This window comes from Canis lupus, chromosome 1, assembly GCF_011100685.1.
Source record: "Canis lupus familiaris isolate Mischka breed German Shepherd chromosome 1, alternate assembly UU_Cfam_GSD_1.0, whole genome shotgun sequence".
Taxonomy (NCBI): domain Eukaryota; kingdom Metazoa; phylum Chordata; class Mammalia; order Carnivora; family Canidae; genus Canis; species Canis lupus.
The window spans coordinates 101,393,656-101,420,427 of record NC_049222.1 but is presented as its reverse complement, the minus strand read 5'-3'; the positions used below and the strand labels follow the sequence as shown (position 1 = coordinate 101,420,427).

Below are 26,772 nucleotides of genomic sequence, written 5' to 3'. Positions count from 1 at the left end.
AGGGAATAATCAGGTGTGCCATGCCAGCCAAGTCCTAATTCTCTTGTCTTCTGGTGTTCCTCAGGTGCTTTCCTCCTGAGTAGCCAACTGTTTCTAAGTCTACCTCAGAATTTTCTAGGCGTCAAATTACAACAGCTACAACAAACACAATAAAACACATGTAGCTGAGTAAAGTTCCCAGTTCACTCAGGAAAACACATATGGAGAAGAAATCTCATTGCTTAACTTTATGAAAGTTTTTGTGAAGTGTTTTAAATTGCCTGGAATGTTCACAGGCAAACCATTATGCATGAGCTCTCTATGAACTCTGTGTGGGTTTCACAGTTACCACCATAGACTTATTCTCAAGATACTTTATCAGTTGGATGTTTTGAAATTCCTCCTTTGGATCGCCTCTGGAGCTAATTTCAAAGCTTTACAAAATAATCAATGTGACCTTTAGTTTAAAAAAGGTATTGTCTAAAAGGATACTAAAACCGTACCTTGGGGGTGCCTGGATGATTCAGTTGGTTAAGCGTCTGCCTTCAGCTTGGGTGAGGATCCCAGGTTGTGGAATCAAGCCCTGCATTGGGCTCTCTCCTCACTGGGGAGTCTGCTTCTCCCTTTCTCTCTGCCCCTATTCTTGCTATCCCTCTCTTGTGCTCTCTCTCTAGTGTGCTCTCTCTCCCTAATAAATTAATAGAATATTTTTAAAATTTCAAATAAAATCATATCTTCATTTTGAGCCCTTCTGGGAGCCTTTTATATGATGACATACATAGTTTGTGTTGCTAAGCTTGGCAAGAACCTTTTTTTGTGTGTTTTATCCAATACTGTTATTGCACACATATCTCTCAGTGAAAAAGTTTCAAAATTTTCTCCAAATTTCTGTTTTTAGGATAGCTTGTACAGTTCTTATATTCTTTAGGAAAGCCAGTGGCCTTCTGAGGACTCTAACCTCTTTTACTTCCTCTCTGGAAGTATGTTTTGGCGGTAGCTGTGGCTGTGCATTTAGTTGAGCCTTCGAGTCCATGAGAGTCAGAGAATCCACTCTTGGCTCAAAGCACAGGGTTATTCTTTCTGAGGCAAGAAGAATAAGGAAACGCTTGGTAATTGTAGATCAAAACATGGATAACTAAGTCTGACACCTGAGGGTGTTTGTGACTACCGAATAAATCCTGTGATAGCTCTGGTTTCTCAGGGCTGAAGCATCCTGCTGTTACAAAGCCTACATGGCACATGCACGCAAAGACCCAGTTAGTCTGCAAATGACCCCAGAATGACCCTTCCACTGGGCGGGGGGCCGCTAGAGGACTCCTAGTAGACCTTCACATAAGGAGTATGCCCAAGAGAAAACTCAGACTGCGCATGCGCGTTGTCTGGCCTAGAACAAGTGTGATAATATGCAGAGTTCTTGGAAGTCCCCGCCTATTTCCAGAACCCTACATGAATTTTCCACCCCTCTATTATAACTTTCCATAAAGATCAGAGCCCCACATGTACCTGGTGATCAGATCTTGTGTCTGTGACTGCACTCCCTGCCTCTTCAAGTGTGTACATTTGCTTTGCAATAAAGCTGCTTCTGCTATACTTTACTGTGACTCATCCTTAAATCCGTTCCCTCAGGGAAGTCACTGAGCCTGGCACTGACTAGTGGCTGAGGTCTCAGGGCCCAAAAACACCCAGTCTCTGGCATCATTTCTAATATCATAGAGACCTGGGCACCAGACTGCCGGAAGCAGGAGTCAGGTGCATCCTGTTGGGGGAATGATGCACTAGGGGTTAGTCCCTCATCATCCAGTTCTTCCAGTCTAGTCTTCATGTATGGGGTCATAGAGAGAGGTCTGCTGTGGCCATGCTGCTATGAGTAAGAGTCTCATAAGATCCCTGTCCTTTCTTCACACACTAAGAACCCTGTTCTGGAGAGTGGGTGGACATGGATGATATAGAGCTATGGGACATATCCTTGCACAGGGAGGGAGCAGATCATTATAAATATACATGACAACACACATAGATGCAATGAAATAATTATGCTGCTCTCAGCACACCCAGAGTTCACGAGGGAGAGAAGAATCAGATCTTGGGGTCCCAGCACAGGTGAGCAAAGGTAGTGTTCCCTAATGTCTGAGACCTTTGATTCTGGGGAGAGAGAGAGAGGAATTCAGACCCTTCTAAGCTCTGCTGATAATTTGGGGGTGGAGGGTGCCATGAGCTGTTAGTTGTGCTTCAAATAGAAATGTCATTTGGTCACTTCTGCCTAAACCTCAGTATTCTTCATAGTAAAAGTGGGAAGATAAACATTTAGGTGTAAGGCATAGAGAAGATAGCCGACAGTAAATAAAAGATGGGGCTGTGTTGGGAAACCTAGGGCTGGTGTGTTAAGAATATAGAGATTATGACCTGCTGAATGAGGGGGCACACCCACATGAGTTTGGCAGGTAGCTCCCTCAGCATCAGAGCCTCCATGTTAGGGAAGTGGAAACCTACGGTTATTTTTTTAATGATTTTATTTATTTATTTGATTGATAGAGCACAAGCAGAGGGAGAGGGAGAAGCAGACTCCCCGCTGAGCAGAGAGCCCATGTGGGGCTCCATTCCAGGACCCTGGGATCATGACCTGAGCCAAACGCTAAGGCAGACACTTAACCAACTGAGCAACCCATGTGCCCCTCCCCACAGTCATTTTGATTGAAGGTGTAGTTTCAGTGCATTCACATAAAAGAAGTAAAGTCACAAGGTTTATTATTTACAAATCCCTCCGTGGGGATACAGTGAGTCAGGGGAAAGGCAGTCCTCTGTCCCAGATCACAATGAGCAGGAGAAAGAAAGCAGGTTAGCAAGCACTTATTACTTAAAGGTGGTTGGGGCAGCAGTCACTAGTTTTTGAGGCTCAACTCTGAGCAGTTATTTTAACAGATGCCCCAGGAAAAGCAAAGCAGGACTTGTGACAGGAATCCTAAGCTCATGTCCTTAGCTACATGTCTACCCTGATTGTAAGCAGAGTTGTCATTCTGTAAACTGCCTGGGCAGCAACTCACAACAACTATTTTCTCATTACAGGGCTGAGTTGTGTTTCCCCACATTCATATGTTGAAACACACCCCAGTGTCTCAGAATTTAAGTGTATTGGGAGATAGGGCCTTTAAAGAGGTAATTAAGTTAAAATAAGGCCACCAGGGTGGGCATTCATCCAATCTAACTGGTACCTTACAAGTGATTAGGACACACACTGACATAAGGGTGTATAAGCACAGAGGGATGACCATGTGAAGAGTAAGCAAGAGGACAGCCAACTATAATTCACAGAGAGAGGCCCCAGGGGAAACTCCCCCTTGCCGGCATCTTGATCTTAGACTTCCAGCCTCCAGAACTATGAGAAAATAAATTTGTCCTTTACGCTACCCAGTCTGTGGTATCTTGTCATGACTGCCATAGCAAACTAATATATTACCCATTTACCTATGAATAGGTACTTGCAGAATTTTGTTGTTGTTATTTTGTTCCTAGCCATTGTCTTTTATCAGTAATATTGCTGTTGCTATGAACATTCAAATACAAGTATTTCTATGGACAGACACTAGGGACATACCCTACAAGTGAGATGGCTGTGTCACATGATAAGAGCATGTTTAGTTTCATAGAAAGAACCACTGAGTTTTGTAGAGTGGGGTTGTATTAGATTTATTTATTTATTTGAGGGAGAGAGAGAGAGTGGGTACACAAGCATGGGAAGGAGCAGAGGGAGAAGGAGAGAAAGAATCCAAAGCAGACTTTGTGCTGAGGGCAGAGCCTGACACAGGGCTCGATCTCACAATACTAATATCATGACCTGAGCTGAAAGCAAGAGTTGGATGCTTCATTGACTGAGCCACCCAGGCGCCTCTGTAAATTGGGTTTTAAAACATTCTGCATTCTCACCAGCAATGTATGGGAGTTCTGTCTCACAACTTCACTTGTCAGTCTTTGAATTTAGCTACCTCAATGAGTGTGTACTTGTGTTTCACTATGGTTGTTTTGTTGTTGTTTTCGGGGTGGTGGTGGTTAATCTCAAATTTTTATTTAAATTCTAGTTAGCTCACTATGGTTTTAATTTGTAATCCTCTGATGGTTAATGATGTTGAACATATTCACACATGCTTATCATTTAGGTATCTTCTTTGGTGAAATATGATTTCAAATTTGTCCTTTTTCTTGTCACGTTGGGTTGTTTTTCTAATTACTGTTGTAAAGGTTATTTTACAATTCTGGATACCACTTATTTTATCAATATACTTTAAAACATTTTTCACCAGGCTAAAGCTTGCAGTTTTAACTTTATTAAATGTGTCTTTTTAATAGTAAAGTTTTAAAATTTTGATAAATTCCCAACTTATTATCTTCTTTGGGTTTGATTTTTATGTTTATTGTGAAAAAGTCTTTGTCTAGCCCACATTCAAAGAGTGCTCCTTATATACTATTTCATATGACATGTATATATTTTATCTTAGACATTCAGGTTTATGATCCATTTCAATTTAATTAGTAAATGACTTGAGATGTTTTAAGATTTTTATTTTTCGGGATCCCTGGGTGGCGCAGCGGTTTGGCGCCTGCCTTTGGCCCGGGGCACGATCCTGGAGACCCAGGATCGAATCCCACGTCGGGCTCCCTGCATGGAGCCTGCTTCTCCCTTTACCTGTGTCTCTGCCTCTCTGTCTCTCTCTGTGTAACTATCATGAATAAATAAATAAAATCTTTAAAAAAAAAAAGATTTTTATTTTTCATATGCATGTCATAACTTTATTTATTTTATTTATTTTTTATTTATTTTTTTATTTATGATAGTCACAGATAGAGAGAGAGAGAGAGGCAGAGACATAGGCAGAGGGAGAGGGAGAAGCAGGCTCCATGCACCGGGAGCCCAATGTGGGATTCGATCCCGGGTCTCCAGGATCACGCCCTGGGCCAAAGGCAGGCGCCAAACCGCTGCGCCACCCAGGGATCCCATGTCATAACTTTAGAGCAGTTTTTTGAAAACATCATTTCAGGCTTGAAATACTTTGGCAATTTTGTGGGGAATAAATTGACAACACATGTATGGGTCTATTTTGGATTCTCTATCCTTTCATCAATATTATACGTTTGATTACTATAGCTCTATAGTAACCTTCTTTTAAAAAAAGATTTTATTTATTTCCTCATGACAGACACAGAGAGAGAGAGAGAACCAGAGACGCAGGCAGAGGGAGTAGCAGGCTCCACACAGGGAGCTGACATGGGACTCGATCCCAGGTCTCCAGGATCACACCCTTGGCTGAAGGTGGCGCCAAACCACTGAGCCACCAGGCTGCCCCGCTCTATAGTAATCATAAAATCAGGTAAACTCTTTTAAAATTATTGTTCTTTCCAAATTATTTTGGATATTTTAGGTCCTTTGGGTTTTCATATGAATTTTGTCCAGTTCCATCAAGAAACAAACAGTGAAAATTTGGTAGTTCTGTGAATGTTTAAAATTAGGAGAGAGAAAATTAAAATATTAAATCTTTAGATTCAGAAACGTGGTATGCCTCAGTAATGTCTTGTAAATTTGCCTTATAGTTCTGGAATGTATTTTGTTAAATGTATTTCTTCCTATATATTTCATATTTTAATGGTATTGGAAGGGGTATAGTTTTTCAATATCTGCACATTCATTGTTTATTGACCTTTTATCCTGGGACTTTGATTAACTCATTGAATTTATTAACTTTTTAAGCATGTATCTAAGGATTTTCTAAATAGATAAGCATTCATCTGTGAATAATGACTCTTCTGGTTCTTCCTTTACAATTTGTGAACCATTTATTTCCTTTAATTTTCTTATGTCATGGGCATAGATCTTCAGTGCAATACCATATAGAAGTTGTGAGAGTGGATATCCCTGCTTATTCCTAATATTAGAGGGAAAGCATTCAGACTTTCATCATGTTAACTTTGGGATTGGTTTTTATTTTAAGATTTTCTTTATTTTAGAGAGCGAGAGAGCATGAGCATGGGGCATGAGGGGCAGAGGGAGAGAATCTCAAGTAGACTCTATACTGAGGACAGAGCCTTGTGTGGAGTTTGATTTCACAACCCTGAGATCATGACCTGAGCCAAAATCAAGAGTCAGACACTTAACCGACTGAGCCGTCTAGGTGCCCCTAGCTTTAGGCTTTTAATAGATGCCCTAAATCAAGTTAAGGAAATTGATTCTGACACCAATTCTCTGACACCGACTACCCAGAGTTAGCAACGATCTCCAACATCTTTAAGGGCTTAGTCCTCCACAAGAAAGCCCCCATCTCAAACAAAAGTGGCAAGTGTCAGGGGCCACCTATACATCTGACCTATTGGCTATAATTCCAGGGGTCCCTACAATCCCTTCAAGTTCAATAACTTACTAGAATGACTCATAGAACTAACTAAAAGTGGTATACCTATGGCCCCAGTTTTGTTGTAAATAATATAACTCTGGAACAGCAAAATAGAAAGGATGCATAGGGCAAAGTCTGGGCAGGTCCTGGCTGTGAAGCTGCTATGACCTTTCCCTAGGGAGTCAAGCCACAGCACTCTCCTGCACATCACTGTGTTCACCAACCAGGAGCTCCACCAAGCCTAGGTGTCCAGAGTTCTGACTGGGGTCCTGTTATACAGGCATGATTGATTAGATCATGGCCACATGACTGGACTCATTTCCCTTTCTAGGGGAAGGTCTGTCGGACTCAAAGTTTCAAACTTCTAGTCACAGAGTTGGTCTTTCTGGTAACAAGTTTCCATCCTGAAACTTTCTAGTAGCCTACCATTAGTCACCTGTTAGCATAAGAAAGATTCCTATCACTCCAGGAATTACAAGATTTTTAAAGCTCTCTGCCAGGAACCTGGGACAAAATGCAGGTGTGCTTTTAATTATACTACACTTTCTAGCTAATATACATTCATTTAATATAATCTAAATTGTTAAAACAACTTTACATTACTGGTAAATATCAATAGATTATGACAGTTTCAGGAATCCAATTTCCTAAAATTTTAAGGATTTGTGTGTGTGTGTGTGTGCGTGCACACACATACGCATCTATGTTCATATATTGATCTGGAATTTTCTTTTCATATCATTACCTGGTTTTGCAATCAGAACAAAATTGGCTTTATAAAATTAGTTGGGAAGTGTTCCATATATTATCTTTAAAAAAAAGAGTTCGATAGAATCTTTATTTCTTCATTAAATATTTGGTAGGATTCATTGGCAAAGCCATCTTGGCCTAAGTTTTTAGCAAGAAGGTTTCTTACACTTATACACAGATTTGCATTACTAGAAGCCTGGATACTAAATTTTTAAAAAAGATTTTATTTATTTATTCATGAGAGACACACACAGAGAGAGGCAGAGACATAGGCAGAGGGAGTAGCAGGCTCCCTTCGGGGAGCCTGATCCAGGACTCAATCCCAGGGGGCCACCACCTGAGCCAAAGGCAGGCGTTCAACCACTGAGCCACCCAAGTGCCCCTAATTAAATATTTTTAATGTACAAGGATTTTCAGATTATCTATTTCTTCTTGAGTGGGACTGGTAAGTTGGTATCTTTCAAAGAACTTTTGTCCTCCAAATTTCCATTTATTGGGAAAGAGCTGTTTAAAATAAGTACCCATTATCCATTATATTTTTCAAAGATATCTAGTGCTATACCTCCTTTCCTTGCTTATATTTGTAATATGCTGTTTCTTTGTCTTTTTCCTGTTGTGTCTGGAGGTGTTTCAATTTTACTAATTTATTCAAGCTATCTTCTTTGAGGGTTCAGAAGTTTTTTGAAAAACTTAAAAAAAATTAACAAAGTTTGTTAAACTGATTCTCAATACACAGGACATTAGTCAAGCAACCTAATGCAAGGATGGGAACTGCAGGCCAACCCCAAAGTCACTCTAAGTTAAGGACACAGAGTTTGGAATCTGGGTCTGCCAAAGTGTCTGGAATCCATAGTGCGCACTGCAGGAGAGAGAAAACTTCAGGGTCATACACTGGGGCATCCTCAAATATTTGGCTGAGTACTAATTTGTATATGCATGTAGGAAACCACCAAAGGCTGGGTAAAAAAAATAAACACCAAAAAGGGTAAGATGAAATAATTTGAAGACTAATATAAAGAATGGAATAGTGGCTGTTCAACTAGAAGAGTCAGATGCTCAACTGACTGAGCCACCAGGCACTCAACAAATCCACTTTTATATTCAGGGATGTCAATAATCTTCAAAGAGAGGTTGATGGACCCCACCCCCACCCCAAAATTAGTAAGGACACAGAAAACAGACATTATCAACAATCTTAACCTAGTTGACAATTGTGGAACCCTTCACTAAACAATACAATAACATTCAAGTTAACATGAAATACAAGACAGCCCATATTCTGAGCCATAAAGAAAATCTCAATAAACATAAATAATTCAAGCCATAAAGTATATAGTCTGAATGCAATAGAATTAAATAAGAAATAAATGACAAGAAAGATAAGGAAAATTCCAAATGTTTGATATAATAATATACTTCTAAAATGAGCTAGGTGTGAAAGAAGGAATTTGAAAGGAAACTGGAAAATATTTTAAATTAAAATGAAAAAAGCATGCCTTCTATGGGAGGCAACTAAAGCAGTTCTTACAGAACCACTTTTGGTATTAAGCATCTATACTAGGGGGAAAAAGATTTCAAATCAAAGATCAAAGGATCTCAGCTTCCATGTTTAAAAGTAGCAAAATAAATGAAATCTAATAAAAGTAAAAGGCAGAGTGCTTGGCTGGCTCAGTCAGAAGAGTATGGACTTGGTCTCAAAGTTGTGAGCTCCAGTCCCGTGTTGGGTATAGAGATTTAAAGAGAGAGAGAGAAATAAAGAAAAAGGCAACGGTAGGGGAAAAAAAATCAAATTGGGAAAAAATCAGTGTAACCAATTACTTTAAGAAGATAATAAAACTGATAAACTTTTGATCAAGAAAAAGAGGTATAGATATTATCAGTATAAGGTGTGAAAATTCACAAAAAGGAAACCTCATTTAGGATGGAGTCAGGAGCACAGCATGGGGAGCTCTCATGCCTGGTACTAGTTGTCCATTGCAGACCCAATGGGAAAAGAGGACCTTGCAAGCCAATACTACTTCACTATCCCCAGGAGGAAGTTCAATTTCTTCCTCTCCTGGTAACAGCCTGGCCAATGATAGTGACAGCTCAATCACTGAGAAGCCACCATACTTACCCAGTTTTCTCCAGTGGACTTCTAGTTTATAACAGCCTTCTCAAATTCCCTTTTCCTCTATACAAGAGCATTCCTCACCTTTCTTCTCTGGACTTGCTTATGGTTTTGCTGAAGCTTGCTTGCCCTGGATTGCAGTTCTCAGCTATTCCCAAATGACACCCCCCCCCCCCTTTTTTGGTTAAATAAGTGGCAGTTTTATTTTTAAAGTTAAGGTTAGTTGTTGCACCAAACTGGGATCCAGAGAAGACTCCCAACAACTCTGAGGCTGGTGAACAAATGTGCTGGTACCCACACAGCTGATTGTTCTCATTGCTTTCTCACCAACCCTGGGGTTTGCCAGTAAATTTTCTTCTGGATTTTAAGCTCCATGCTTTGTGTCTGAGCCCTCTGGGACTTATTCAGGATCTGTTTTTTTTTTGTTTTTGTTTTTTATTTTTTTTTTTTTTTATGATAGGCACACAGTGAGAGAGAGAGAGGCAGAGACACAGGCAGAGGGAGAAGCAGGCTCCATGCACCGGGAGCCCGACGTGGGATTCGATCCCGGGTCTCCAGGATCACGCCCCGGGCCAAAGGCAGGCGCTAAACCGCTGCGCCACCCAGGGATCCCCAGGATCTGTTTTAAGACCTTGTCTTTTAAAAAATTATCTCTGAGAATACTTGTTTGATCGTTGGTGCAACTCCTTTTTTAGAATTCAACCATTTTTGATGGGACTGTGTTGACTTCAGTCCAAGTCATGTTTGGAATAAGAATGTTACTATAGGAACTAGCTTTTGGTATGACTCTTTTTTGGAACTAGACTGCTCCTTTAGGAACTGTGCCCTTTTGAACTGTGTAGGACTTCAGTCCCAGTTTTTCTTGTGAATCAGATTATTCTGGTTGAAACGGTGCCAGCCTTCAGTTCAACTCCTGTTCAGGATCGGATTTTACTACTGTACCTGTAGGTACTGTAGCCTTCAATCAGATTCCTTCTAGAACCAGACTGTTCCAGAAGAACCTCTAAGAAGTGGGATCCCAGTCATCAAAATGCTTTTGAGAGCACCCCTCCCAACTGGGACTCTAGTTTTATGTTTAAAAACTATGATCGTGCATTTATGAGTAAGTAGACTAACTTAATCAAAAGTAATTTGGAGCTTCCGTGGCCATTATGAGGAAGTTTTGATCTCCCCAAGCTTACTTATTTTACTCAAAATTCAATTAGAAAGCTGCAGTTCCTAAAATAAAAAACTCTAAATGGGATGCCTATTTTAAATGGTTATCTCAAGGCTTCCAGTTGTTTTTAGTGTTCTAAGTTTGTCTCTTTGTAAAATACTATTTCTAAATTCACTGAAGCAAACAATTAAAATAAGTCAAAATGGCTTGAGGCCTCTTTTTCCCTTCTGTCTCATCTTCTTTGTCTGCAGACATGTGGCAACAAAATTCAGGCTTGCACACAGAAAGCTGATAAAAGATTTGTAATCAAGGATTGTGATCATGACAATTACAATCAACACAAAATTGTCTCAAGAATATTCTGGTTAGGGACACCTGGGTGGCTCAGTGGTTGAGCCTCTGCCTTTGGTTCGGGCATGATTTTTGGGGTCCTGAGGTCCAATCCCACATCAGGCTCCCCGCAGGGGAGCTTCTCCCTCTGCCTATGTCTCTGCCTCTCTCTCTTTGTTTCCAATGAATGAATGAATGAATGAATGAATGAATACCTTAAAAAAAAAAAGACTATTCTGGTCTACCTTTAGATGTTGAATAATCCACCTGGGTAGCATCTGACTCTGTTTATTAATGGCCTGAACAAGGATCTTTCTCTTTTAGTTAAAAGGACCAGGATGGAATGAGAAACTTCCCACTCCAGATTTAGTTAATATGGCAAACCAGCTCACCCACATCCCAGATGAGTCGCCTAAAAGAAAGACCACTAAAATTCTCAATTTTCGATTCTCACAAATGACAGTCCGTGAACAAAACAAAAGCCTTTCTAGTTGCTATTTTTGCAAAAAGCCAGGGTACTGGAAAAAAAAAAAAAAGATTGTTATAAATTTGAGTGTTCCAGGTGCATTCAGTCCTTTGCCAGCCTTTCTAGTGTCTTCCTAATTCCCAATGACGAAGGTATGAGAAACTTCAGGGGCTCTTCCCAATCCTCCTTCTTAAAACAGCTTAGAGAAACTTTTTTTTTCTTTCCCCAAAACAGGCTATTTCTTTAATTATTGAGTCTGTGGCTGAGGTGGGGCTTTCAAGGGAATTCAAGAAAATGCGCGTCTGGAGGAACTGAGGGGAGACGCGGATTCGCTCAGGAGCGGCCAGCGCTGCCAGGACGCAGTTCCTGCTGTGACCTGCGGGCCGTCATCCTTGGCTCCCTCTACTGCAGTTTCTGAAGCCCTCTCAGCGTCGTCGTTTCACTGGACAGTCAAGACAGTTGGGAATGAATCTCTGTTTTTTTTTTTAATATTCCTTTTTTTTAAATTTTTATTTATTTATGATAGTCACAGAGAGAGAGAGAGAGAGAGGCAGAGACACAGGCAGAGGGAGAAGCAGGCTCCATGCACCGGGAGCCCGACGTGGGATTCGATCCGGTCTCCAAGATCGCGCCCTGGGCCAAAGGCAGGCGCCAAACCGCTGCGCCACCCAAGGATCCCCGAATCTCTGTCTTTGATACCAAAGCTACACTCTCAGTGTTTAACCCCCCACTGCTGTAAAGCTGCCTCTGTTCCAGAGTACTAGAGTAGTTCAAATAGTGGGGGTCTCTAACACACTTCAACAGGTTCCTGTGTCTGTACCTACTCCCTTTTGTCTAGGTCCTTGGAGAGCTACTCTCACCCATTTTTCCTTAGTTATTCTGCCCCTATTCATTTTATTGGGCTGAGTTCTCTTATAAAAGTATCATGCCAGGCTTTCTCCCAAAAAGGGGTAATAACTCTAGAATTTTACAGTGGTAATCAAAATAGCCAACCAAGGGAATTTAATGACCATTTGACATCTTTTATTCTGTCTCTGACAGCACTATAGCAGACTCTGGAGATACTGAGCATTTGTTCCTATTGTAACAGCTACCATCCTCTCTGGGAAAAATCCTCAACTAATATTGGGAAATCCACAGAGTAGCTTCTATCAAGATTCAAAACCTCCTGTTAGGGGATCCCTGGGTGGCGCAGCGGTTTGGCGCCTGCCTTTGGCCCAGGGTGCGATCCTGGAGACCCGGGATCGAATCCCACATCGGGCTCCCGGTGCATGGAGCCTGCTTCTCCCTCTGCCTGTGTCTCTGCCTCTCTCTCTCTCACTGTGTGCCTATCATAAATAAATTAAAAAAAAAAAATTAAAAAAAAAAACAAAAAAAAAAACCAAAACCTCCTCCTATAATCAGTGCTCTAGAAATAAAGAAGCCTGCCAGGGTATAAAGCCCATAATAGATTAAGGAAGGTCTCATTACCCACCCACCACCCCACCCCACCCCCGCCTTATTTCCCATAACACTATTTTAACTGTGAGAAAACCCAAAAACCAACAATGGGAGTTTATCCAGGATCTCTGAGCAATAAATACCAAATAACCACTCCTCAGACCCTGTTGTCCCCAGTGCCCATCTGCTACTAACATCCATTCCTGTGGTAAACAAAATTTTCACTGTAATTGATTATGCAGTACATTTTTAGTATTCCTGTTGATAAGGATAGCCAATTTTGTTTTCACTTGGAAAGAACAGAAATACACCTGGAGAGTCATGCCCCAAGGTATCACAGAGTCCCTCTTAACTTTTCACAAATTTTAAAACTTGATTTGGATTATAGAAAGTCCTCAGCAGGCTCTACTTTGTTGTACTATATAAACAATTTGCTTCTCTGCTTCCCTTCTCAAATCTCTTCACAGGAAGACAGCACCCACCTGTTAAAATTTTTGGCCTTAAAAGGACATAAAGTCCTCAAAGAAAAAATGCAATTTACTCGGTCTCAGGTTAGATACTTAGGGTGTCTGATCTTGAAACAAGGACTACATTTCGATCCAGATGAAACCCCTCACAACTGCTTAATGTTGACAGGTACTTTTTGAATCTTCATGAGAACTTAACAGGAAACTCCTCTAACCGATGCAGATTTTTCATGGTTTACTGATGGTTCTTATTTAAAGAATGAAAATTGTAAATATCGTGCTGGGTATGCTACTACAACACCCTTTGACGTCACTGAGGCAGAACTTTTACTTTTGACTACTTCAGCCCAAAAGCTGAGTCCTATGCCCTCACTTGAGCTTGTATCTCACCCAAGAGTAAAACTCCACAAACATTTATACCTATAGCCGATATGTCTTTGAGGTAGCTTATGACTTTTGGAATATTATAGAAACAACAATGTGTCCTTACCTCCAATTGGAATAATGTTAAAAATGGTTCCTATATCCAAAATTTTTTAGATGCCATACTTCTGCCAGCTACTCTGGATATTAGTAAATTTTCTGGGCATTCCAGACCCAACTCCCTGGGGGCCAAAGCAACCCACCTCACTGGTATCTGTGCCACAAATGCTGCTCTCAAGGAAACGAATAGCCAAATTTTTGTCGTGGTTCAAAGGGATGTTCTCCAAAATGATAAATTTTGGGAAAATTGACAGGAGATACCCAGCAATTGGCAACAAAGGGGGAAAGACAATATTGGAAATATAATTGTTCCCTTAATAAAAAGAGATAACTTTGGTTTGGGACACATAACAATTCAGCCATATCAGAAGTTCTAAAATTTCCACTACTTACAAATGCATACACATTACAGGTGCCTGGGTGGCTCAGTAGGTTATTTGGTCAACTCTTGATGTTGGCTCAGGTCATGATCTCGGGGTCCTGTGATTGAGCCTCATGTCTGGCTCTACATTCAGTGGGGAGTCTGCTTGAGGATTCTTTCTCCCTCTCCCTCTGCCCATTTCTCCACCTGTGGGCTCTCTAAGTCAATCAATCTTAAAAAAAAAAAACCCAAATGCATACACATTAAACCATTTGTCTGAGAAAATGATAGCATTCATAAACCAATGTTGCTGAGGAACAGTTACTAAGTCCACAGAAGTACCTACCTCACTTGTCCCACCTGTTCAAAATATAGTCTTAGGTACCCGTCCATACTGACCCTGGGCATTTCAAATTACCCAACAGACTTCAGGTTTGGCAAATGGATTTCATACAGCTCACCCCATCTCATGGATTTAGATGTTTTAGTTATGGTTTGGGTTTTCTTACGGATCAAAGCTTTCCCTTGAAAATAGGCCAATGTCTCTTCTGTGACTGTTGGAAAAGATTATCCCTAGGGGCACCTGTATGGCTCAGTCAGTTGAGTTGCAACTTTTGGTTTCAGCTCAGGTCATCTCATGAGTTGTGGGATCAAGCCCCATGTCAGGCTCCATACCCAGCGAGGAATCTGCTTGAAGATTCTCTCCCTCTTTCTTTCCCACCCCTTCCAATATAAATAATTTTTTAAAAGATTTTATTTATTTATTCATGAGAGACACACAGAGAAAGAGAGAGGCAGAGACAAAGGCAGAGGGAGAAGCAGGCTCCATGCAGGGAGCCCAACATGGGACTCAATCCTGGGACCCCAGGATCACGCCCTGGGCCAAAGGCAGGCGCTAAACTGCCAAGCCACCCAGGGATCCCCATAAATAAATCTCTTTAAACAAAGATACTATCCCTATATGTGGAATCTCTCTCAAACTTCATAGTGATCAGAGAACCCATTTGAAATAGTGGTCAGGTATTTTGATGATTTTGTGCTGTTTTCCCAGTTTTTGCTTATCATCTTTAATCCTGTTAGCTAAATCCACTTAATGGCACTATTAAAACTCAATTGGCAAAACTTCTAGAGACTCTCAAATACCTTGGCCAAAAGCATGGCTGTTAATTCCTCTAAACCTCAGATCCACCCCCTAGGGAACTCACAGACTTTTACCCTTTGAGGTAGTCAAAGGACATTCAAAGCATTTGGCTCCAGCCTTCTTTGACTCACAGTTGATATTTATATTAAAGAGAAGTATGCTGGGCAGCCCGGGTGGCTCAGTGGTTTAGTGCTGCCTTCAGTCCAGGGCCTGATCCTGGAGACCTGGGATCAAGTCCCATGTCAGGCTCCCTACATGGAGCCTGCTTCTCCCTCTGCCTGTGTCTTTGCCTGTGTTTCTCATGAATAAATAAATATTTTTAAAAAAGTTAACTATGCTTTGGTAGAGCAGTCTTCTCTCAGTGCGCTCCCAGGTGTTGTTGGAAAAGACACCTTCAGACTTATCAGCCTCACTGGAAAGGCCCTGGTCAGGAAGTGCTAAGCAATCCTTATGCCATCAAACTCCAGGGAACAGACCCTTGGGTTTCTGTAACACATCTAAAGAAAGCACCAAAACTTTGATTGGATCTGCACATCATTTGGTGACCTGAAAGTAAATTTCTTGGAATTGAAACAGACATCTGAAGACAGCTTTCCCAAGATGTGTAAAACAAACCCGTATACCTTTTTCACTGTAGCTGCTTCTTTTATGGAAAGACAGTACCCTGTCTGCATTTTTCCAAGCCCTTGCAAAAAGGGAAACATCTTTTGATTGTGGCCTTTCAGAAACAGCATCATTATCCTGGGTCAAGATAATTTTCATTTGCTTTTTCTGAGGGGCTAGAAGGTTCAGAATTCAGAAGTCTCATCTTAACTATTAACTGACTTTGGATTCATCTCTAAATTCATGGTCTCTGAATTTGCAATGTTATAGGCTGTATTAGCAATAACACATTTGCCTCCAAATAGTTTTTTTTTTCAAATAGTTTTTTGAGATAATACTGTTTTAAAACATCTTTGAAGTTTTGTTGTCTTGCAAAAAGTTCATCAGCTGTTGCTTCATGTTTATACCTGCACTGTGTCCTCCCAAATGGTTCACTCTATTGTGCTCTTGCAGTATTCACTAGTCTGTTTTCATGGTAACTTTTAACAAACATTTCCAAGAGAAATACATCACTCCAGGTTTGCCTTCATAGGGAGAACCTTTCTCCCCTAAATTGGGGTAAGTGCCACTAAATATTTCGTTTGACTTTCAGACTTAGGGTCCTTGTTTAGAACCATCATACAATTTGGAGTTATGTTACTTCTGATGTGTACATAATTGTTTTGTATTTTGTTGACTGTTGAGGGTTTATTATTATTATTAAATGACCACTCAATAAGGTGATGCTGGCTTGATGCTTCAATAATCTGTTTCTCCCTCGTAACTGTCCTTATTTCTCAAATGTCGCCTTAAGTGGTTTCCACTTGCAACACACTTTCCTTCCAATGTGGGGCATGACGACCTTCCCAGTACTGAGGGACTAAACCAGTAAGTTTTTTTCCCCCTAGAGTGAGCATTGGTGGTTTGTGTCATTCAAGGAGTTCATTTTATTTAAGTAGTCAAACTATTCTATCCCCTACAGTGAGCATTGGTGGTTGTGTCATTCAAGAAGTTCATTTTATTTAAATAGTCAAACTATTCTTATTTTAGTACCTGTAGAGTCTTTACTGATGCCACCTCTCTTATTCTTGTTAATCTTAAAAATAAAACTGCCAGTTATTTTACCAGCAAAAAATGGGTTTATTTGGGAATAGCTGAGATTTGCAAGCAAGTTTTAGCAAAACCATAGGCAAGTCCAGAAAACAAAGGTGAGGAATGCTCTTTTATAGAGGGAAAAGGAAGTTGAGAAGTCCACTGGAGTAACTAGGAGTTGTAACTATAGTGCTTTCTCATTGGCTGGGTTATTGCTAGAGGAGGAAGAAATCTTCCTTCCTCCTGCTGGGATAAAAAGAACTCCTACTAAAGATCTACATCCACAATCAAAATTAAATTTGTAATTATAAATCTTCCCCTAAAATAAAACCTCAGGCCCAATTACTTCACTGGTGATTTCTACAAAACAATAATGAAACAATAACGAATTCTTCACAAACTGTTTCACAAAATTAAAAATCAGGGAATACTTAACCAACTTATTGTGTAAAGCCAGCATTATGGTGATACCAACTAAACCCAGGAGGGGTTTAAGGAAAATTAGAGATTACATCCCTCATGAGTACAGATGCAAAAAAAAAAAAAAAAAAAAGTAAGTACAGTACATAAAAAAGAATTCAGGATGACCAAATAGGGCTCACCTTAGAAATGTAAGGTTAACATTTTAAAACTAGTCAATGTCATTCATTAAAAGACCAAAAATGTAAAGAAAAAAAAAAACCCTATGATTGTGGAAACTACTATCCAAGATCCTCTTAGAAATCCCTACCTTCTTGTATTGTCAGTTGTGGAGCCCTCTTCTTTATTTTTTAAAATATTTTATTTATTTATTCATAGAGATGCAGAGAGAGAGAGAGAGGCAGAGACACAGGCAGAGGGAGAAGCAGGCTCCATGCAGGGAGCCGGACGTGGGACTCGATCCCAGGACTCCAGGATCACGCCCTGGGCTGCAGGCCGCGCTAAACCGCTGTGCCACTGGGGCTGCCCAGTCCTCTTCCACTTTATACTGGGATTAGTCTGTACTACTCACAGGATAAGTCAGGAATGTTAACACATCACTTCCAGGTAAAGTTTTTAACAGACACCATGGCTTTGTTTTTTTGTGAGCTCTCTATTGGATCACTTGATTTAGAACTCTTTCTCTAGGGATCCCTGGGTGGCGCAGCGGTTTGGCGCCTGCCTTTGGCCCAGGGCGCGATCCTGGAGACCTGGGATCAAATCCCACGTCGGGCTCCCGGTGCATGGAGCCTGCTTCTCCCTCTGTCTATGTCTCTGCCTCTCTCTCTCTGTGACTATCATAAAAAAAAAAAAAAAAAAAAGAACTCTTTCTCTAAAAATGGAACTTTCAGCAAAAGTATGAATGCAAACGAATGAACTACTGATGCATGTAAAACTGATGAATCACAAGGCAATTATGCAGTTAAAACCAGATATATAACAGTATATATTAAAGTGTTACCTGTGTACATAAATCCTTCCATATACATAAAATTCTGGGAAATGCAACAAAAATCTACAGTTAAAAAGCAAGATGAGTGGCTGCCTGGGAATGGGTAAGGGGAGGAGGGATTATAAGGCAATTCAGAAAACTTGGCTTCACAAACATGTATTAAAACTTATCAAACTGTATACTATAAATATGTGCAGTTTATTGCAGAAAATGTTTAAATTGCTCAGACAGGGACTGTAGCCATAAAAGAGACACAAATACGGGAATCCTGAGAATTTCTGTAAACCTCATACCAAAGCCATAGTGATAGAAACATATGTGCATTTACCTGTATAAAAGTCACATTCTCTACAGTATGTTCCCAACTCCCAATTCATCAGTATCTCTGTGCCTATTATGATTCCTAACTATCTTTTTAGGGGACAGTGACGTCTGCCTACTAAATAATAGATTTCAGGGGCATCGGCAAGTCCTGGGGGCAGGATGTGTGTGTCAAGTTCCCATAAAGAGAATATGGGAATATGAAACATCCCTCTGGAACAAGGGAACCAATTCATACCACTCCCAGATACACCAGAGGTTGTCACAACTGCCCACTGCTCAGGGTGACCTTGATCACACAAAAAACCTTGGCATACAGGCCAAAAGATTAGGCCTGGCAATCTGGGCCTAATTCATAGGAGTCCTTGAGCAGTAATGCAAGTTAGGCTAAAATGAGAGTTGTTCCTTGCCATTCTGCTAATACCACGGAGAAACATTTGAACTCTCACAAAAGTTGTTCCTTTCTTCACGCTGGCAGCGCCCAACTCTCTTCTCAATACAACCCACAGAGCGAACAGAATCCTCCAAATTAAAGGTAGTTTAAAACTAAGGCATTTGTTGCAAAAACAGAAAAAGATGAGATGGCAATTTTCAAAGTAGGGGACTTGGAGGCTGAACGAATCCATCATGAGCACAAAATGAGACCAACAAAATCAGTTCAAGTCCATGAAAAATGGAAATCTTCTCTATAAGTAACCAGCAGAAAGAAAAAAAAATTGCAACCTTCTAACCAAAACTGGGTCATGTCCATGCTTAAACCAGTTGGAGGAGAAGGCAGGAAAGAGTGAGGATTTTTAATGGGCTCTAGGTACTGATGATTCCCTCTAGGGAAGGGAGGAGAAGCAGATGTCTGGCTATTAGAACATGTTGGGATGACTTATGCACAATGTGGGACTCTGCCATTCCATACATAGCTTGTTTTTTGTTTGTTTGTTTGTTTTTGTTGTTGTTGTTGTTTTTCAGAGACACTGGCAGTGACAGAATTCTGGCAAGGCTCCTGGTGAGGTTACAAAGTGCAACACTGCACCAGAAAGATTCCCACATAGCTGGCATTCAGAAGTCTCAACAGAGTGGATGTTTAAATGCAGGAGGTTCAACTTCTGGCTGATGGCTACTCACAAAGGCTAATCTCACAGCTTCTGTCAGTCACTATGTTGAACAAGGAAATATGGTATATTACCGGCCATCCTAAGGCCTTTCTCCAGTGTGAACTTTCCAATGTCGGATGAGAGAAGCTCTTTGCCTGAAGGCCTTCCCACACTCACTGCACTTATATGGCCTTTCTCCAGTGTGAATTCTATGATGCTGAACAAGTACATGTTTGTGGCTAAAGGCTTTTCCACAGTCGTTGCACACGTAAGGCTTTTCACCATTGTGAACTCTCTGGTGTGCAATAAGGTCAGAACTCTGGCTAAAGAACTTCCCACATGCAATGCACTCATAGGGCCTTGCCCCAGTATGAACACTCCAGTGTTTAATGAGTCTGTATTTGTGACCAAAGTATTTCCCACATTCACTGCATTCATAAGGCCTTTCTCCAGTGTGGATACTCTCATGCTGAACAAGTGTGGATTTGTGGCTATAGGCTTTCCCACATTCACTGCACTTGTAAGGCCTTGCTCCAGTGTGGACTCTCTGGTGTACAATAAGGTTGGAACTGTGATTGAAAACTTTCCCACATATGCCACATTCATATGGCATTTCTCCAGTGTGGATTCTCTGGTGCTGAGCAAGTATGGGTTTGCGGCTGAAGGTTTTCCCACATTCGCTGCACTCATAAGGCCTTTCTCCAGTGTGGACTCTCTGATGCTGGACAAGTGAGTCTTTGCGGCTGAAGGTTTTCCCACATTCGCTGCACTCATAATGCCTCTGTCCACTGTGAAAGGCATCCACACATTTGGCATTACTGTTTCGCTTCCACTTACTATGAGAGGGATGGTGCTGGAAAATGCTTGAGCTAGTTGGCAAGTCCTTATAACCTTTCCCTGGCATAAAAGGCATCTCCAATGGTTTGACAGGGCAGCTGTTCACAAGTAAGGTGCTGCCCTTATCCCCTCTGAAGGGTTCCTCTCCATTGTGCTGCTTCTGGTAGTGAAGGTTTGCATTGAACCAGAATTGTTTCCCACATGCCCCACACATGTATGATTTCTGACCAGGGTGTGCTCCCTGGTGCTCAGCCAAGTACAAAATGTCTTTCAAGACCAGGCCACAGGTCTCACAGGGGTGGGCCTTCTGGGTAGCAGGACCTGTCTTGGGAGTCTTGATCTGTGACATTCCCACAGAAATGTTCTGCTTAAAAGCTATCTCCTCACCCTCTGTTCCATGCCAACAACCTGAAAGCAGACAAATGCTGGTGAAGTACAAATTGACACTGATGGAAGGGGTAGCCTCATTATAAATGTGTGTCTAACAGAAATAAGATCTAGGTCATAGGACTGCTGTCAGAACAAGAGGCCCAAATTCAAGTTGAGTAAAGGGCTGCTATGCAGGAGTTGACATCTAAAGATCATAGAATGTAAGAGTCCTTAAAAAAATTAAAAAATAAAGGAATGGAAGAGGCTTTGACTAGGAGAGGACACAAATGTGGGGTACAGCCCAGAAAGAATATTTCAGGATGTCAGTGAGGCTTTTGCTGCTGGGGACAGGTGAGAGCTGTGTCTACTGAATAGCTACCACTGAACAGTTGGTATTTAAGAACTATTTGGAGTATGTGCACATCTTATAACACACTAAGTATAGGCCAATGTTGAGGAGCACTGCAGCAGGAGCAATGGAGAGGAACAGGTCAGATATGGAGGCAGAGGTGGGGAACATCCAGAGGCCAAAGGTCAGAGCATAAATGACAAGTGTGTACATGGCAAAGTAAAGTGTGGGGAGAGAGATTAGGGAATGACAGGAACCCAGCCCCAACATCACATCCTTCCCCATTCCCATTCCCCAGGTCATACCCACCCTGAGTGTCTCTGGTCCTGGCTGGAGTAACATCTGCCCAGTCAGATCCCCAGGGCTTGCTGCCCAGCTCCAGTGAAGCAAATCCATGGGACATGGAAGATTCATATCCTAAAGATAAGACAAGACAGGTAAATGGCCAGCACTAGCCTGGGTAACCCACCCCTCAGAGAAGAAAACTATGTATTATAAAAATAACCTCAAAGAAGGGTCTTGGATGAATAGTTCATGGTCTCAACAAGTAGTAACCAAAATGGTCCCTGCAATTCCTGACCCATGCAGGCCACTAGAAACATCAGCTAGAGGAGGTGGCACAAATTAGGGCACAGAGGTACATGGATCTGAACAGAGGCTTCCAGTCCGGGAGAAGACAAGCTCTGATTCAGGAAGGGCTGGACTGCCCTTGGGAAATAGGGGAGAGGAAGAGCCCAGTACAGGACCCTGGGGTGGGTGTGAGGCCTTACCCAAAGAGGCCATAAGTGCCAAGTTCTCCAGCATCACATCACGGTACAGGAGCCTCTGAGCCTCATCAAGGAGCCCCCACTCCTCCGGGGAGAAGTATACAGCCACGTCCTCAAAGTTCACCTGCCCCTGTCCCAATGGAGAGATCCGAGTCCATGAGAAGCCTCTCTCCCAAGGACACCCATCCAGGCCTCCACAGATCTCCCCCCTGCATTCCTTCCTACCTAATTTCTCAATTCAGAGGAAACACAGAGACTAGGTGCCAAAGGTGTCTGCTCTCTCCTAATCGTCCCTTTGATTACTGTGCCCACTAACAGCAACAACAGGCAGGTGGTGCCTCAGAGAGGCACCATCTAAGCTCTGGGCCTGGCCTGCAGGGCTGCACTGTACCCCGCCTCCACCCCTTCCTGCCAGCCAGTTCTCCTGGGGTTGCTAAGATCATGCTACCAGACAACCAAAGTTGGGCTCATCTTTATCCTTTAAGTCCCTGATACCAGGACCCAGAAGCCATCAGTCCATGCTACTTTCCATGTACACAGTATTCTTTTGGATCATACTGTGTCTCACAACTCTGGTCCCCCACCCAGTCCTTGGCCTTCCACCATCACCTTCCTAACTCAGTAACTGCACTGTCATTGTGATGTGTATATTCTTCCTCCTAATCCAACCTGTACACCATTTTCTACTTTGTGGTTGTCGTCACCATGAACCCCTCCACAGAAGTCCAGTCCTGTGTCCAGCAGCTCACTTATCACTTCCATTCACTGTTCTCTGGAACAACTTAGACATGAGCAACAAATAAAATCTTGTTATCCAACCTGACTTCTCTGTCTCAGGTGATGGAGCATCTACCCTTCCAGCTGATAAGGGCTAAAACCTCGGGTTTTTCTCTCTCACACACATTTAAAAGAAGAAAAAAAAAATCTGACCTAACACTTCTTCATTCTACACATCTCCCCTCTGGCCCATCCATCACTATGAGTCACCTGGAATCTTTTTTTTTTTTTTTTTTTTTTTTTTTAGTCACCTGGAATTTTGAAGCAGCCTCCTCCTGGTCTCCTTGTCTATATTATTATATCCTTTACCCTCACCACACACAGTCCATTCTCCACTTGGCATCCAGAGGGGTCCTGTTAAAACCTGAATCAGATCACCTCCCTCCTCTGCTTGGTACCCACATGGCTACACAATCCTCAGAACAGAGACACAGCTTGTCAGCTGTCCACTCCAGACCTGACTCCTGTCCACCTGTTCCTGATTCCTATCACACATGGGGGAGAACTGTTGTTTCTTGAAAACTTCTATCTCAGTCTCTCCTCCAAGTATTTGCACATGTTGGTTCCTGTACCTGGAAAAACTGTCCACATCATACTCCAGCAGTTACCCAAAACGGGAATCCTTCCATATAACCCCTGGCCTGAACTCAAAACCCTGGGCTGAGGCTCTCTCCAGGTTCCTCAGAATCAAGAGCTGGGAGAGTATACGTAGAGTGTTGTATGATCCCACAATCCTGGAGACCATTGGGGGTGAGGGTGGGAGTGGGATGGATGAGAGCACAGGTGCCCTTCCCTCACCTGTGCAGGGCCCATAATTACTTCCGAGTTCATCCGAACCTGTAAGAAGAGGAAGATTGTGAGAGACAAACAACCACGAAGGAGCTCATGCCTATCCCCTACTCCTGCCCGGCCACAAAGACCCGGGGCTGACTGGCTCACCTCTGTGCCTCGGTCTCTAGGGCCACCTAACAGCTGTGTTACCTTGGACTAAGGCTTTCTGTGCTTCACCGTCTTCATCATCTAACCTCCACCCCAAGTTTGTTCCAGAAGCAGTCCCTCTTCGTTAGCTGCCGGCACGCGCACCACGAAGGCACAACTGCTCAGGCTGACACTGCAGGTGTGACTCCTCTTCACACATCCTCTGACCCTTTCACACACCTATGACTCCGGAGTTCCCAAATGCTCGGTCAGTGTCGCCCTCCCTCCGCCCCCAGCCTTTGCATACGCCCGTCCCTCCGCCTTCCACAACGTCCTTCCACACCCCACCACAACGGCTGTCAGATATGGGACCCAATAGGAGCGTCCTGCTGCCTGGACACAGAGGCCGGAGCTGTGGGGGCCTGAGGCGGCCCTCATTCGAGACTCTGTGTTCAGAAACGGAGGCCGCGGGGGGACTCGAGGGCGCGGCACCCACCTGCGCCAGGTCTTTCAGAGCCGCCGCCGCCACCGGAACCTGCGGACCGGGGAAGGCGCGCTGATGGGAAGGGGTCATTAACGGCCAGTGGGCCCGCCTCTGTTTAGAAGACAACGCCCCCTCTCGCGTTTGCTCTCTCCTGTCACTCAGGCCTGACACGGTGATCTGAAGTCTGACCTGGCGGGCTAATCCAAAAGCAAACAAAATGTCCGCTCAAGAAGGGAACGGAAATCCCTCCCTGACGTCTCCCGCACCAACGGAAACGCCCCTCTATCGGGCCTTCATTAACCCAGCATCGCGGAGAATCCTGGGTAATGTAGTTTCCTCAGCAACCACGTTTGGAGAAGGCTATCTGAGCCACCGCGGGAGGATAGGCCCCCGCGTTAACTGGCGGCGCCTAGAAATTGCGTCTTGAGGATTAGGCGGAGCTTCCCTCTCCCTTAAATCATCTGTTCCCGTATTTCCGACCAGTGTAGTCTGTACCAAGTTACAGAAATGTTTAGAGATTTATTTCAGGACTCTTTACGCCGAGAATGCTCACCAAAAATTCGATAGACGCATCATATGCTTATGCCACTCAGATTTTTATAGCTGGAGGCTAATAAATATTGCTATCAAATAAACTTGTAGCCTGCAGCTCTAGAGTTAGTTTTGTGAGACTCAGCATTGAGGGTCAGGACCAAGAAAGAAAAGACAACAGACACCTAGAAGATGTGGAACATGGAGACGGATGTTAAGCACTGCTAAAGCACATGGGCAATGTTTGTGTCTGTGGTTACCTCAGAAATCATTCCCCCTGCCAGTATAATAAGTGATTGTGTAGAACACAGTGGTAATACTTTCTTACAAGATCATATTTCATACTCTCTATACAGCGATGTATTCAATTCCTTATATTCCTTATATTCCTTGTGTGTTACAAATGTCTGAGAGAAAGGTGATATACCAAATGTCATTTGGGAGTCAGGAGGGCAATAAAAACAGATTCTATATAGAAGAAATAGACACGAATTTAATTTTCTATGCATAGTGAAAATGTCTCTTAAGAAAGTGTGACATAAGACTATTTGAAGCCCAAAATTTTTTTTTCCAAAATTATTAATTTAATGGAAAACAAACCCATAGAAAATAAAATTCTAAACAAAATATTCAAGTCCAAAGAAGTCTGATCCCAGATGAAAAGTTGCAATGAGAGAAGGAATTAAGATTGAGAGAGAGGTACAGCTTTTGATTAAAATAAAATAAATAGGGACTCCTGGATGGCTCAGTGGTTGAGCGTCTGCCTTTGGTTCAGGTCGTGATCCCAGGTCCTGGGATAGAGTCCCACATCGGGCTCCCTACGGGGAGCCTGCTTCTCCCTCTGTGTGTGTCTCTGCCTCTCTCTCTGTGTCTCTCATGAATAAATAAATAAAATCTTAAAAAATAAAATAAATGTTCAGTATCTATATATGATATCTATCTATCTATCTATCTATCTATCTATCTATCTATGGAATTAAAATGATGGAATTGATATGCCAATGTTGGGGTTTGGAGTGAAAGGTCAAAAAAAATTATTGAGACATTGCCAGTGCAAAAATGTGATTAAAATTAAAGCATGGGGGCAGAAGCTGTGGGCAGAAAGAGTTACACTGGGGTTGTGAGGAGTGACTGAAAGCCTAAGTCCTTAAGGAAACTGGAAGGAAGATTTCCAGGATCTTGAGGGACTGTCCCCTTGATGGGCTAGCTGTTGTTAGGAAAAGGTTGTTTAGTACCACATAGTAAAACCTTAGTCATGAGACCCTTTAAATGTATATCAGTGGGCCATATGCTTGGAGGATGAGTGCTAACATATATCTTGGTGGGGTAGAAATAAAGGAAGTTTCCAAAGGAATTTTTTTTCCAAAGGAATTTTTATATGCTTTTACCTTCAAGTAAATTCTACCTCTAGGAGTGGGGCTCAAACTCACAACCCCGAAGTCAAGAGTCACACATTCTACTGACTGAACTAGCCAGGCATCCCTAGTATTTTTGTATGTTAAAGGAGACTTACAGGATCTTGGAGGTTGAGATAATATTAAGTTAAGATTGTCTTTTGCCCTTAGCAAAGTATTAACATTGAGGCAGTTGAGTTCCTAGAGGAAGGTCACTGCCTGTCCCAAGGACTTGTCAATGAGCTTTAAGTTGTAGGGAAAGTTTTCTTTTTCTTTTTCCTTTCTTCTCTCCATCAGAATTCCCAAGCATTTTATCAGACAACATCCATTGAGAGAAGGCTAGTTGCTTAATGTGCTAAATCCCTTATATTTGAAATGGGAAGTAAATGTATTTATAACTCTGTTAACTTTAAAAATAGAAGCTGCCAGGGATCCCTGGGTGGCGCAGCGGTTTGGCGCCTGCCTTTGGCCCAGGGCGCGATCCTGGAGACCCGGGATCGAGTCCCACATCAGGCTCCCGGTGCATGGAGCCTGCTTCTCCCTCTGCCTGTGTCTCTGCCTCTCTCTCTCTCTCTCTCTGTGACTATCATAAATAAATAAAAAAAAATTAAAAAAAAATAGAAGCTGCCAGATATTTTACCAGCAAAAGTGGGTCTATTTGGGAAAAGAGAATTGCAATTCAGGACAAACACGCTACAGCAAAACCATAGGCAAGTCTGGGGAACAAAGGAGAGGCACAATTCTCTATTTTTTAAATATTTTATTTATTTATTCATGAGACACACACAGAGA

The 26,772-nt window shown here is 42.3% G+C and overlaps 2 protein-coding genes across 3 annotated transcripts in view; one reads left to right on the top strand and one right to left on the bottom strand.

The window, feature by feature from the left end:
- The window catches only part of LOC106558942 (zinc finger protein 773-like), an 87,418-nt gene that overhangs the window by 44,276 nt on the left and 16,370 nt on the right, over positions 1-26,772 (top strand).
- Positions 18,325-24,311, bottom strand: ZNF772 (zinc finger protein 772). 2 transcript variants are annotated; one of them, XM_038527582.1, is made up of 5 exons: positions 24,068-24,311; positions 23,452-23,490; positions 21,880-22,006; positions 21,419-21,526; positions 18,325-20,799 (listed from the first exon to the last, which is right to left on the bottom strand). In XM_038527582.1, exons 1-5 carry the CDS (start codon positions 24,143-24,145, stop codon positions 19,655-19,657), a joined length of 1,497 nt encoding a protein of 498 aa, XP_038383510.1. In that variant the 5' UTR covers positions 24,146-24,311; the 3' UTR covers positions 18,325-19,654. The 2 variants fall into 2 exon arrangements, with proteins under 2 accessions (XP_038383510.1, XP_038383511.1); XM_038527583.1 differs by lacking the exon at positions 21,880-22,006 and having other exon boundaries at positions 24,068-24,309.